The sequence below is a fragment of the Miniopterus schreibersii genome (assembly GCF_964146895.1).
Source record: "Miniopterus schreibersii genome assembly, chromosome: 9".
Taxonomy (NCBI): domain Eukaryota; kingdom Metazoa; phylum Chordata; class Mammalia; order Chiroptera; family Miniopteridae; genus Miniopterus; species Miniopterus schreibersii.
The window spans coordinates 14,499,889-14,514,949 of record NC_138118.1 but is presented as its reverse complement, the minus strand read 5'-3'; the positions used below and the strand labels follow the sequence as shown (position 1 = coordinate 14,514,949).

Here is a 15,061-nt window from a genome sequence, read left to right as displayed (position 1 = left end):
CACAGAATTTGCTATGTCCTGTTAGCTCAACAAATTTATATTTTCAACAAGATATTTTCTTCAACCTCTTTTCTGTAGTTTACATATTTACAGGTGCTTTTATATAATAATATGTTTATTATTAGGATTAGGAAGTGTAAATAAAGAAACTTGTATCCAGGAGAAAATGAAAATTTTTTCTACTACTACTCCTTCATATAAATAGGAAGAACTGCCTACTCTGTGTAGGGTGTTAACTTAAAAGTACATTCCTAATAGGTCACTTTCTTTTTAGAGCAGTCATGGTAATAGTGATACAGTGATAGCTAATATTTACTGAGCTGAGCACTTACTGTGGGTCCAGGTACTATTCTAAGCACTTTACATGTCATAACTCATTTAATCTCCATAGTAACCTTATGAAGTAGCTACTATTATGATCCCCTTTTATATATGAAGGAACTAGGACACAGAAAGGCTAAAGTAACTTTTCCAGGGATAATGCTAGTGAGTGGCAAAATCAGGATTCAAACGTTAGTACTATGGGTTCATAGCTCACTCCCTAAACCACCTTCATTGAGCTTTACCAGTGTTCACTACTCTGAGGGATTAGTTCACTTCATTCGGTGGTGAGAATGAACTGAGAGAAACAGTGATTAGGATGAGACGTGAGATTTAGAATCAGTACAACCTTTTTTTGTCCTAGCTCTGACATTTAAGTAGTCATGTGACTTTTGATGAGTTTCCTAGTACCCCACCCCTCGTTAAAGTTTTTTTTTTTAAACAAAACATTGACTACAGTTAAAAACTTAAGATTCTCCTCAAACAACTTTCCTCAATCTCTGTCCCCACTCCTCAAGTTTAACCACTCGTACCTGGCAGATCTTTACACAAACACACAACCATACACACAGACATAAGAGATACAGTTGATTCTCGTTATTTGCAGTAGTTACATTCTATAAAGTCCCTGGGAACACTGAATTAGTGAACACTGAACCATTCCTCCTATGGGACATACAGAGTGAGCTTCCTGCAAGCCTCTGGTCACAACATTTTCGTCAACCTCTCAATACATAAAACCTTGCTTTATGTGTGTTTCTGTTTAAAGATACCTTATTTATATATTTATATTGTTGATTCATTAACATTGAACTCACAGCCTTAACTCATTTTTAAACAAAGCTTATTTAATGCATGAATTTTTTCCATAAGGCACATCATGGCCTTCTTGCATTTAGGAACACAAGACAACACTTCAGCACTACAGTTGGGGGCCATTGTAAGCAGTGAAGTCACCAAAAAAAAGCACAAAAGTGCAGAAAACATGGCACCAAAGACTTTATACCATGAGAGCTGAAACAAGAAGGCAGAGCATTACCCAATTCGACCTCAGCTGAGAACGTGTGCATGTGGTGCCTCAAACTTTCACTGCTCTGATCATCTCTGCAAAGTGCCACCAGTATTGATTGTGGGTTTACAAATAAATTTTCGTGAGTAGGCAGATGCACAAATATGGAATCTGAATAATGACGATTGACTCTATATATGCATGCACACACACACATAGGTGCATAGTTTTGTGTGTTCTGGTTTTATTTATTATATAATGTAAAAATATGTATTCTGAGTTGTAAATTTAAAATTTAATGATGTAGCTTGGAGATGTTTCCATGAAACTATATTAGATCTGTTGTATTCTTACTAGTGATACACAGTATTCCATAATAGAGGTCTACCATAATTTAACTGTTCATCTAATGATAGTGTAAATTTCAATTTCCTTATTGGTAAAGGGTGAAAAAAAGTAAAAGATGTTCTTTTGAGGATTAAATAAATTTAGCACATTGCCTACAACTTAATAAGCACTCATGAATATTAGTTAATAAAAATAAATAAATGGGCTTTGGAGTCAGATAGAAACATCTATGATGAGAAACATCAATTGGCTGCCTCCTGCACACCCCCTTCTGGGGATCGAGCCCGCAACCTGAGCATGTGCCCTGACCGGAAATCGAACCGTGACCTCCTGGTTCATAGGTTGATGCTCAACCACTGAGCCACTCCAGCCCAGCAAGACCTTATTAAATTATTGAATTTCTCTTAAGTTTTCCCATCTGAAAGTGGAGCTTATGATAACTGCTTCATTGTTTTTTGTGACAACAAAGTGCAGTCATACAGAAAGTACCTAGAACACAGTAGGAGCTCAGTGTTTCCTTCCCTCCTAAATCATCTACTCTCATGAAAATGGTATCACTTCATTAGAGTACTATCACAGAATCAATGCCTTATCTTAAAAATAAAACATACCACAACATTTTCACAAATAAAGAAAACAAAGCAAAAACCTTGAATACAAAGAGAAACAAACCTGTCTATCAAATTAGTAACATTACCATACATTGGGGGGGTTAATCCTTTTTAGTTCAGTGTTTAGACTATATACTCTCATATATGTCCTGAAGACAAAAGCAAAGAATCTTGAGTTTTTGCTGGTAGTGGAATGGGTATAGTAATTCTGGAACATGTTTTGTGTGTATTTTAGGTTGAGTAAATATGATAATGTTGCTGGGAGTTAGTTTTCTCAGTGGGAGAAAGAAGGTTTAAATACGGAATGGGATAAGGAAAGAAATCCTGTGAGGTTCTTTAAAAATTGAAATTAGGCCCAGCAGGCGTGGCTCAGCGGTTGAGCATCGACCTCTGATCCAGGAGATCGCAGGTCAATTCCCCGTAAGGGCCCATGCCCGGGTTGTGGGCTCGATCCCCAGTAGGAGGCGTGCAGGAGGCAGCCGATCAGTGATGACTCTCTCATCATTGATGTTTCTATCTCTCTCTCCCTTCCTCTCTCTGAAATCAATAAAGATATTTTTTTTTTAATTGAAATTAGCAATAAAAAATGAACTCATTATTCTGTTAAAGAAAAACCCCCACTATGTATATGACGTGTGTACATATATATATAGGCGTAGAAACACCACCACCCTTAGTAATTAGCACAGCGGATCTTGGTTTCTAGATCTCATTCACCACTAAAAGGAATTGGAGCTCCATGGAAAAATAGCAGGCTCCAGAGCTGGGTAAAGATGAGCTTGGATATGTACCAGAAAGTAAGAAAGGGCTCAAAAATTGGTGGGGATATTTCAGAAAGACAGGAGCTCAAAAGAGCTCTCACTCTCCATATCTGGGACCATATGAATATTAAAATGAGTAATGAGAGTAATGAATATAACATTGGACAAGAAAAGGATCCATGAATACATACTAATACAAACAAATAAAATGGAGGGAGGGTCAGAACCATTAAAAAGTCATAAAAGTAGTGAAATAATCCTCAGCAGACTAGAAGAGGAAAATGGTTGCAAGGAAAAGAAGAGAAATCAATATTAGTTACTAAAGTGCTGGTTATTTGGCTGTGTTCTTTTCACATCAGTGCATTTAAGACACTGCCAGTTAGTCAGAACTGGGTCAGGACCCATGGCTCTGGTTTGGAAGCCTGTTTCGGTTTTGGTTTTTCCATTATACATTGCCCCTTTTCTCTACTGACTTTTCTTTTACGTGTTAGGTTTTAAGTACAGTGGATGAGTTTCTTTGTATCTCTCCTTCACCAGGCTTTTCGGATGTGGATCACACCTATGCTCAAAGAACTCAGCTCTTCGACACCTTAGTAAATTTCTTTCCTGACAGCATGACTCCTCCTAAAGGCAACCTGGTAGACCTCATCACACTGTAGCTGAGGAGTCATGGGACAGAAGTGGAGAACTGAGTCTGCTTTCAGGATTCTGGATTCCAGCGCTATTGACTGACAGGCTGCAGTGACTGAGGACTGCACCCAAATTTGAAGGGATCTTTGCCATCACAAGTCCTCACCCTCTTTCTTCATGCCTGACCTCAACCCCATACTCGTCCTGTTCCTCAGTTAAGTTAATAATAAAGTGAAATCGGTATACTTTCCATTTAAATATATATATTTTTTACTTTAACTTTTAAGATTTAATGAGTATAAAAAATAATCAGGTAGTTTACCCTTTCCTGATTTTTATTTCATTTTTATAAAATTCGGGCAAGTAAGCACTATTAACAGACCCAGTGCTACAAGACGTGGGATTGTGCTGGGTTGTTTGACCTTTCTTCCTCCCTTCCCGTTTCACTTTTCCTTGCATCACACAGCTGCTTGTAAGTGGTGTCACTTGTTTACCTCTTCATTCTTAACAGTATGTAGTTCTGTAGAGCAGTTGATATATGTTAAAGTGATGTATATATGTGTCTCTATTGACTAGAGTCTTGTATTACATTATGCAATAGGAGAAACAGAGGGCTCCAATTTATGCCCCTTGTCATAGAACTGAAAGATGAAACCGAAGATTGGTCCAGGCACTTATCTGAGGTTGGTCTATAGTATTTCTATAGTGTATGTTATGATAGCTTTGAGTCACGGAAAAACCTTAAAGTGAGAAGATTGTCTTTCAGAACCTTTAAGAGCCATTATAAAAGTTATCAGCAGGTGGATTCTAGAAGTGATTCATGTGTTCATTGATATCTTTGTAGCAGTTTTGGAAGAAAAGGACTGTTTCCTCTGATAGAGCTGCGTAGAACCAGGGCTCATTACTTCCTTGTGCTATCAGTTGGTAGCATTTTCATTTGGGTGGATGGGTTTCCAGAGCTCTGCTTTGGTTTATCCATACACATTTCTCCGTACATCTGCTTCTGTATACTGATATGTTAAAGAGTAATGGTGCGTAGTTGTCTAATGGAATACACCTGGCAGGTATTTCACTAAGCACACAGACCAGGCTTTTTTAAATGAAGAAAAATAAAAACAATGGTGCAAATACTTTTTCATTAAACTAAAAAAAGGCAGATGGGTTTTTCCATTTGGGGGTGGTGGTGGAGATATATTATTCCATGAGGTGTTATGGAGCACAGGATAGGAAACCTACACCTGGCCAGTGCTTACATTTGCTCAAAAAGTGTTCTGTGTGCAACTGATACCACCATGCTTAAAGCAGACCAAGTATAATGAATGTCCATCAGTCCAGTGGCTCTTAAAAGTGAATGATTTCATGGAATTCAGTATGTCCCTGAGTAGCAAGATTAGGTCTCACCAAAGAAAGAAGAAAATGAGTTGCACTTTCGAAACGTCTCGTGCATGGGAATGCGACTTTGAGATCCATCTTAACTCCATATTGTGTGGTTTCACTTCTTCTGGGGATGGACAGAAATACATTTTTCCTAGTTTTAGGCTTGAACCTTGGGCTCCTTAGCTTTCCAAGCTTCCCAAGCTTCCCAAAGCAATCAATAGTGATTTATTAAACAATTAGATCTGAACCTTTTCTTGTGAAAAATACAGTATTTAATTTATTAAGTACCAAATTGTAGCTGCAGATTAACCAATTGACTTTACAGGTGAGCAAATAGAATTTACTTACATACTTACACAGTTTCATAAAATGATTTCCCTGAGTGACAGGCTAGAACATAAAATATTAATATCACTAATATCGTAGTCAGTTGAATCTCATTTTGTGAAAACAAGTACAAATCAAAGAGTTGATAGGGAAGAACTTAAATTGATGAGAGTTTCTAAATTTAAAACCTCAAATTTTGCTCTCTGTGAATTCTGGCACTTTAAAAACATTAACCAAATGAAATTCTACTGCCCTGCCCCATTTATTCTTATAGTGCTTTATCATGTTTTCATTCATTTAGACTCCATATTTGGAGGAAACTCAGTTCCTGACCTTGGTGATTTTTTTTGTTCTTTTTCCCCTGACAGTACTAGTTGTTAGTTTTATTTTGTTACATATGCTTGTTTTAATTTTATCTCTTTATTTAGGTGTGGAACTTTTCCTCATTTCTTTTTTTCTGAAATTTTTTTTCACTAACATATTTAAATGGGGTTGAATCATAACAAACTATTTAGTGTTGCTTAAGTGAGAGATTGTTGAGATTATTGACTAGGTAAATCAGAGTTTGTACCATGGGGCTTTCCACTGCTGGTAATGATTGTAGGAGAATGTAGGGCTTCGTTATACCCAGTCCCAAGATTGACACGTTGCTCACATCTCACATCCCTGATTTGAAACTTATTTATATATTTAATGAGCTGCATATATTTCCAAGAATTCAGCAGTATATTTCATTTAAATAATCTAATTTGGTATTTAGATACATTGTTTAGATAGCCAAGTAACTATGTTTTACTATTTTAAAAATCTTGCATTCTAGTTTAGTAAATCTCAGGTTGAAACATCTGGCTATGCTAGCTAGTGGGATACAGTTTGTTCACTTTTATTATGCCTAGCTTCAACTTCATTCCCATTTCTCTTTTTCTCCCAGTAGAATATATTTCCCAAATAATAAACTAGAAATAGTTTATTTAATAGAAGTAAAAACTAGCTCTCTTAACGTTGTCAGTGCTTATTCTTCATGAGAAATTATCTGATTTGCAAGGCATTTCTAAAATGCATTTGCATTTTGTGGAATGACAGAGACCTCATGTGGCCAGCTTGATTAATTCAAACATATCAATATCTCAAGCAAAGGAATCGTAGACTTGGGTACTTAACTCTGTGCTAAAGCTGACAGCATTAACCTTTAGCAAGATCTTCTTTTTAAACCTGGTTTTCATTTATGCTAAAACTGTCTAATAAGTAAAAACTGATAGAGAACATTAGGAAGTTAATTCTTTGGTTTATCATAGGCCAGCTTGTTGGGTTTAGAGCTCTGCGATTTAAGATTGTAAAACTATTCTTGGGTGAAATATGTGTATTGAATATAAGTGGTTGCCAGCTTATCCTTCCAGTGGGTCTTTTCACATCTGCCTTAAAAGTGCTTTTTACAGAAACATCATCAGTTTCATGTAATAAAACAGTTTTAAAATCTAACTTACAAACAAAAACTAGTTTGAGGCACGTAATCATTTAGTGAGAGACAGAGAATGATGCTAATAGATGAAAAAGCACTTAGAAAGGAGTGTGTTCCTGATGCTGTTCTGTGAATTATACTGTTTCATGGGAATTACATGAGAAGTTACCCTATAATTAGTCTTACCACCATATGAAATTCATTGAGTAATTGTGTGGCATTACTTCCTGAGTGAATGTGTTAACTCTTTAGCTGGTTGAATGTTGCAGAGCAGTTGAGAACTACGATTTGAAGTAATTTCTCTGGGGGCTCGGCGGTCGTTAGTTACCATATGTACTGTAAACAGTCCTCTAGCTATAAAAAATAGACCCTTCATAACCCTTCTTTTATGAAAAATCCATGTTCAGCCATGGCTGGCATGGCTCAGTGGTTAGAGCATCCACCCTTGCACTGAAGGGTCGAGGGTTCGATTCCAGGTCAAGGGCACGTATCTAGGTTGCGGGTTCGCTCCCTGCCCCCAGTCAGGGTGCACAGGAGGCAGCCAATCGATGTGTCTCTCTCACGTCAATGTTTCTTTGTCTCCTTCTCCCTCCCTTCCACTCTCTGAAAAGCAATGGAAAAAATATCCTCAGGTGAGGATTAACAACAAAAATCCTTGTTCATCTGCAGTTTCATCCTTTTGCAGAAATTTTGATCTGATTTCACTACGTTTTAAATTCTTAATACAGCCTTGATCTGGGGTGTGCAGGCTTCCTCAGGTTAGTATTTATTGGAGAAGTATCATAGAGGTTCTGCACATGACAATACTTGTAGGTTAGATTTGGGGCACTTTCACTCAAAGATTCTTATATTCCTAATTAGTCAGATAACATTATTCTTTGTGATTTTTTTTTACTGTGGCCTATATCTCCCTGTGATTTGTATTCATGCTGAAATGACCTGGGGATCTGAAACTTCTAGTCTGCAGGTGTGTCAGTTGAAGTGGAAGTTTCCAAGTTTCTTGAAATAATTAATTAGGAGCCAACTAGATCAGCTGAATGAGGTTTGCCATTGTTTGTTTTGGTGGGAAGGATTCATTATTGCAATTCATGGATTTCTTCACCAAATGCTCTTTTTATTTTTCTCAAAAAGTGCTATCTTAGAGCTTTTATTTATACATAATTTTAACCTTGATTTCCTTCTACCCACCAAATACTCTGAATTGTGTTTTCATTATTTTTCTGACTTTATTCTTGGCTGTTTTAGCCCTAGACTTTCTAGTGGTTTGTGGCCTTGCTTACAAGTGTTGTACTGCTTGAGAAAAAGCGTCAATCATTCTGAGGCATCATACTCTTTATCTTTATGACAACAGAATAGGGAAATTAAAACCTGCACATTATTAAAGAATTAATAATGTCCAGATATTGCTATAAAAATACTGATTGTTTTCATTTGGGAGATAGTAATATGGTGTGGCAGCTTTAATAGAGGGGCCATCGTCGACTTCTTTTCCTGGCACTAGGAGGTATAGTCATAAAGTTGTTGATAAGGTACAAGTTTCATAGCAGAGCTCATGGAATTCAGCACATCACCAGAATTTCCATTTGACTATTGTCTTTTCTTTTTTTGTACTTTTTAAAAGCCTTTTTTCCCCTACTCCCATTTCCTCTGAGTAGCACTGACTTTCTGCTGAAGTTGGAATTTGTGTTAAGAATTGACTTTTAATTTCTAATATAATTGAGCTTTGATTGCCATGAAATGATTGGTATTCCTTTTTTCTTAAATAAAAATAATCCAGGCTTATAAATGTCTCTTCCTCTCAACAATGTGAATTTAGCTCAAATTCCAAATGACTAAATCTTATTCCTACTCATAGCCAGTGATGAAGTTCTCTGACAATAGATTCTGCAGCCCCTGAGGAATCATGAGAGTCTGTAATAAGTCAAATTTTCTAGTGATGCAGAGAGGCGCCCTTGTGGGAAACAATATCACTGTATCCGTTTCTGTTAGGTAGAACTCTGAAGTTTTGGCCTTGAACTAGGAATCCCAGTTCAGATCTTGAGAACAACAGAATCAAAGGGTAATTCTAGTTTCTCTTTCACATTGGAGTCATTATTTGGAAATTAAGTTTGCAGATATACTTTAATGTTGTCAAACACCGCCCAGCTTGATTTAAAACAGAATGGGAAGAAATATTTAGTAGGGAAGTAGACCATTTTTGTAAGATACCACTTATAATTGTGAACTAATTTGTCTTTTTGTCTGTTGTTCACACCATCTTGATGAACTATTACACATTCGCATGCAGTGTCCTATTTTACCTGTCTGGCATTTTCACTTGGACACCCTGAGCCTCAGAGACAGAGCTAGAGTGGAGAAGAGATGTTAGAAACAGAAAAGGGACTTCTTCTTTTCCTCACGGATTTGAAGGTCCACAGATCCAAATGAAAAAGAAAGCTCTTCCTTTCTAGCCCTAAGTTAATTTTATTAATGCAGTGCTGGAAAGACTTATCAAAAAGCATCAGAGCTCAGTTATTCTGAGTAGATGTTAGAAAGCAGCATTTCTTGGTTACTTTCTTTTCTCCTCTTCTCCCAAATAGCTGTTAGAGATCTTGAAACAAAAAATCCCGTGTAATGGATCTCTTAAACTAGGTGAGAAGTTTGTTATGTGCAGCTACTTCCTTGTTAAGGATCCAGAGGGAAAGCCCGCACTAAAACATTTTAACATGCAGTTTGGGGCTCCCACGGGACTTGCTTTTCCTCGAGTTTAAGCTCTTGCTGCAGCACAGCTCTGCCATCTGGGATGCTAGTGCTCACAGCAGTCAGCTTGGATATTTGAGCTGCCTGCCACGCGATTACCAGCCTGAGGAGATCATCACTCTTCGTTTTCGCTCAGTGCTTAATGAATGCCAAATTAATCGGCAAGAAGGGAAAACACTGCGTTGATATACTAAACAGGCCTTTGTGCATGATTAAAGAGTTGTTCCAGTAGCCAATTTTGAGCTTTATTTCTCTCCTTCGTTAACAAATCTCAAGAAAGCCTTTGTTCAGTTTAGTGTCTTTTGGTTGGTGCTCATTTTCAAGCCTTTTAAATAGGAAAAATATTGTCATTTCATGCTTAACTCATAACCCATACAGAATTGAACATCAGTTGACATCAATTTAGTTTCCATGTTTTAAAATAAATTAATTATACATAATCCCAAAGGTCTCTGTTTATTCTACATGGCCAAGAAATACATGAGTTCTAAAAAAAAGAGAGAAACGAGTTCTGGGCTTGGCATTATAAGTATTTAATCACTTAGATTTATTCTTTAGGCGCCTGCACCTCTGTACAGTGCCAGTTAAATTAGAGCAGGTATCTAGAATACATCTAATTCCACTGCAGCTGGCAGAGTCCTAGGAATTATTTTACAACAGAAGAGAAGGAGAGGATCTTATGCCATCAGGCCCATGCTAACAGATGTTTGCAAATACCTGTTTTAGCTTGTTGCCTTGCTGTTACTGTCTTTACTTTCTTGAGATGGGGGGGAGGGTGGGATTTACATTTTTTTAATTGCCTTCTTTGGAAGTCCTGGGGTACTTTCATCTTTTAAAGGCTTAGCTTAATTTTACATATACACATTAGCTATACTTGTAAAAGCACTGAATACAAAGTTATAAGACACGCTAAAGTAGTTGTCTACCCAACCCCAAATTTTATAGTAGGATATGAAATTCCAAAAGTTTAAATATGAGTAGTCTATGGGGAAGATATTTTTAAGTCATGTACGTAGTTTTTTTTTTCTCCTTTCTGAGAAATATTGTTTTGGTGACTAACCAGTTGTAAACTGTGTTCTCCTTTAATTGTATTCCACCTATTTAGAGAAATAAAAGTGGGCTTTCTTTCTTAAACATTACATTTAGCCTGGTGAAGAGATGCTGTGAGTGTGTTATTCTGTGAGCCAGCTTGCTTTTTTGATTTGTGCGAAATGTCTTTTGAAATGTATAAATTAGATAGTATAGTGTTAATTTTCCTTTATTATAGTCTTTAGTTCAGTTTAGAAATTACAATATAAAGTGATGTTTTTCTATGAGCAGATTCCTTTATGGAGATATATATATATATATATACATATATATATATATGTGTGTGTATATATATATGTGTGTGTATATATATATATATATATATATATTACACAGCTGACCCTTGAACAACACAGGTTTGAACTGCGCAGGCCTACTTATATGTGGATTTTTTTCAATAAATACTGTAAATATATCTTTTCTTCCTATGTTTTTCTTAACATTTTCTTTTTTCTAGCTTTATTGTAAGAATACAGTGTATGATACATATAACATATAAAATATGTGTTAGTTGATGGACTGCATGTTTATTGACTGGTCAGCAGTAAGCTATCAGTAATTCAGTTTTTGAGGGAGTCCGAGTTATATGTGGATTTTCAACTGCACAGGAGTTGAGGGCCCCTACCCTCCACATTGTTCAAGGATCAGCTGTATATATTTTTCTTTTAAAGAGATTTCTTCCCTGCTGCCTTTTCAAAATCTCTGTACAGTTGAGTCCACAGCCTCAGAAGGGGTGGACAGAAAAGCTAATATGAGGACCTCCTTGTCTCATCTTGGTCTTCATCTTGGTAACAAACATTATTCCATCTTTCAAAATGTCATGTGTTAGAATTTTTTTTAAGTCAACTCTTACTTTCCTCATAAATTAGAAGTACTCAATGGCCAGACATTAAGATCCCTCCAGATACAGATCCTCAAAACCAAAGTTGGACTGGAAGATACAGCTCCATCCCCTCTTTCTGGTCTGCTTATTAGTGCTGTGGCTAGCTCCTCTCTGACAGCCTCTCCTGCACTGGACACGGCGTCGCAGCCTCCTGCTCATCTGAAAGCTGGAAAGTGTTAAATATCTTTTATGAGACTTTTAAATAATAACATTTATTGATGTTTGTGATTATAAAAATGTTTATTATAGACATTTAGGAAATAACTAATTGTAAAGAAGGAAAACCACTATATGTTAACTGATGAGACTTACTCATTTTGTTTTTCCTGACTTCCATTACCCAACACAGTAGAGGCCAAAAAAAATTCTTTAAAAAAAATGGGCACAGTCATTCTCATTGTCTTTTACCACATGTGTGGAGGACTAGGGTGCAAGCATTTGTGTGTACCCTTATTTATAGTCTTTTAAACATTGCCGTTTTCTAGACAGTCTGGAAATAATTCTGTTGCTATGTACCCTTTAAGCCTGAATTGTGGATGTAAGATATTACCCAGAAGCTGTAGGGAGCTGCCTTGTTCAGATCATGGGAAATTTCTAAGACTCATTTTCATTTTTAAGCTCTTTATGCACATTATGGACATTTATATGCATACCCATGAAAAGCTCTCTGTTTCTATGTATTTTTTAATATGACCATAATTAAACCCACACCCAAAAATGATGAGGTACTTTGAAAAGGCCAAAGGAAAAGCAGAGAAAAGCCAGCAAAAGGAAAACGGGCAACATGAACATAAATGTGAGTAAGGAATCCTCGGGACAGTAGTTCCCCTCATCATGCATAATGTCTCCAAAAAATGTTGTTTCTGTGCGCACCAGCTAAGATTCAGAAGTTTTGCATTTCATTTAGGCTCCTTTTCTTAGTGTGTGAAGGGGATAACTGCAGCCTTTCAGGGCTCTACTCTGGTTCACCCTCTTCTGTGGCAACCTGGGGGGCTTGGCGCTGTATCCTGAGGTACCCAAGTCAGAACTGGAAATCATGAGGGAACTCTGGAACAGCAGGCAGGAGCTAGTTGTAGCTTTTAAACAGAAGTGCTTTTGGGGCGTCAGTTCTGACATCATTATGTTCTCAGTCATTGTGGGGCTATGTTGAGTGTTCTGCAGTCTTCCCGCTCCCATCATGACCCTCTCTCGTTTAGCTTACTCTTGCTCAGTCCGTATGGACATTGTCGGCTTCATTCGTTTGTTGAGTACAGTAATCTTCTGATCCCAGATTGGTGAGTGTGTTATCAACACTGCTTTGTGAGTAGTGATCTGCTGAACAATTGCAATTGTAGAATTGTTGTATGTAGTGTACATATGGAGAATGTATTTTGTTCATTTTCTTAATAAAAAGATATATATGGACACTACAAGATGTCTCGTTTGCTAAGACTATTTTTGAAATCAACTTTTAAAATGTTTATGTACTTTGCGGTTGTTATATTTTTTCCTCAAAAAGGTTTCCTTTGGGCTTCCAGAGATGGAAAATGACACGCAGTTGTCGAAGGGTCTTTGGCTGTTTTCCTTTGAGACAGTGCTGAAGAAGCTCTGTGGACCTCATGAAGTTTCCAGGGGAAGTTTTCATTTTTAAAGAACATTGGTAAATTCATAAAATGGCGTTTTTTATTCTATGTTAATGACGAGACCTGTTCTACTTTGTAGATTTGGATGTGTTTCCCAGGTTTTAAAGGGGACACACTTAGTTAGGGACTGGGGGAAAATGGAATTGAAATAGAAAATTAATGGTAGAAAAGGTAATAAAGAAAGAACCGGGAGCTGAAGGTGTTAAAAAGTTTGGAAAAATTCTGGGTCCCTGTCCACAGTGATTAGGGAAACTTTAGGGGCTGAACCTTGAAAAAAATAAACTAAATATGCCAAAGAAATTGATCACTCAAGAACAAGGAGATCTACTCTTGACCCTTTTCATCTGATCTGGTTTACATTTTCTTGGCTTAGTCATCTGACACTCTGCAGTGAATTAGTTTTTCATTCAAAATAAGAATTATATTTTCTCAATTTACAAATCAAATGATCCATCTTGCTGTATCATTTTCATTTCTTGAGTGCGTTGAGCATGGTTCATAAGTAGCATTTGTTTTCAAAACAGGGAAACACAAAGTGATGAGGTAAGGAATTGGCCTTCCCTTGGTCAATCCTCCAAAGAATTAACTCAAACGGATCGAAATGTGGGATACAGTCTCCTCTCCCTTGATATATTGGGCTTCTGGCAGGAAGACAGCCAAAGCAGTGAGGGCTTTGTGTTGAACTCAGTTGCAATGCCAGCTGCTCTGCTCCCACCCTGAGTGTGGAGACCTAAAGGGATTGGAAGTGCTACCTCCGGAGCTTCTAGTTACCGAGGTCACCCAGCACCTAATAGGGAAATGGCCAGTGTGTGCCATACAGCCACAGAGTTCATAGAAATTTGAAAATTTTTTTCTGTAAGTGAAAGCAGTATTTACCATTGGCCCTTCAGATTTTGAAGGTGTGAGAGCAAAAGGCTGACCAATAGCTAGTCTTGGTACAGGCTTAAATACCAGCTGGTGACAGTTTTCTCCTTTGGCATGACATAGTCTCCTTTGCCTTTACATGTTTTGGAAGGAGAAAAGGGAGGGAGAGGAGATACTTGGGGCTTTTTGTGGCATAGGGAAGGTGGGCCGAGGAGGATGCTTGGACTATCCTATCACTCTTGCTCACGGGGGCCTTTCCTCCCTCGGCTTTCACCTGGGAAAAGCAAAGCCATCAGTTACATCTAGAAACATTCTTCCAGGGTTCAAAGAAAAGCTATAGGTAGAGGTGGCCTGTCCACTGCTGTGCTGATATATTCTGATGGTTGGCAAACCCCAAGAGGGGAGATTAGTACCCTTGGCAATGTCTGTTGCATAGAATGTACAGCTGCTCTCTGAGCTGGAGCGGTAGGAATGGGTAGCCCAGGTTTATTTCCAGATCCACCAGTGATGTCTTGTAGTATTGGGCACAGTCTCAACTTCTCTGCCTCACTTTCTCATCTCTTAAGTAAATGTTGGCAGCAGATTCTGTTTGCCAGGATCCCGTTGACTTTTTAATCTATAATATGCCAGGGTCCTTGAAAAATATTAGCTATCTCAGTATTTATCACTAGTGTTAATTATAATAGCCAGCCCTATTCTTTACTCTTTCCCTTGGGGTCCAGAAGAAAGGATGGGGAAGACTGAGTGGCAAAGAGGCATAACAAATTAAAAATGACAACTGAGAGTGGCCTAGGGTTGGCAGGGCAGGGAGGGGGGTGAATGACCTATTCAGGAAGAGAATGGAGTCTTAGGTCTAATTTGTAGCCAGCAATAAACTGAGTCATTCTCTTCTTAGAACAGAGTGCCTTGAGCAAGGCCCGGGGCCTGCCGAGTTCCTGGTACTTGTATTCCTTTCAGTACCCTTGGCCCGCTCTTGGAGTTAACCTCGAAATACCCCTTTCCAACTCTGGTCTACCCCTAC

General features: G+C 37.8%; 1 protein-coding gene across 5 annotated transcripts in view; it reads left to right on the top strand.

The window, feature by feature from the left end:
• MKLN1 (muskelin 1) overlaps positions 1-5,082 on the top strand; it is a 306,710-nt gene extending 301,628 nt beyond the window's left edge. For all 5 annotated transcript variants that reach the window (XM_081147023.1, XM_081147024.1, XM_081147025.1 and 2 more), the window contains one exon: positions 3,588-5,082. In XM_081147023.1, coding sequence (XP_081003149.1) covers positions 3,588-3,709 — 122 coding nt within the window. In that variant the 3' untranslated portion in view covers positions 3,710-5,082. The remainder of the gene's footprint in view (positions 1-3,587) is intronic.
• The last annotated feature ends 9,979 nt before the right edge of the window (positions 5,083-15,061 follow it).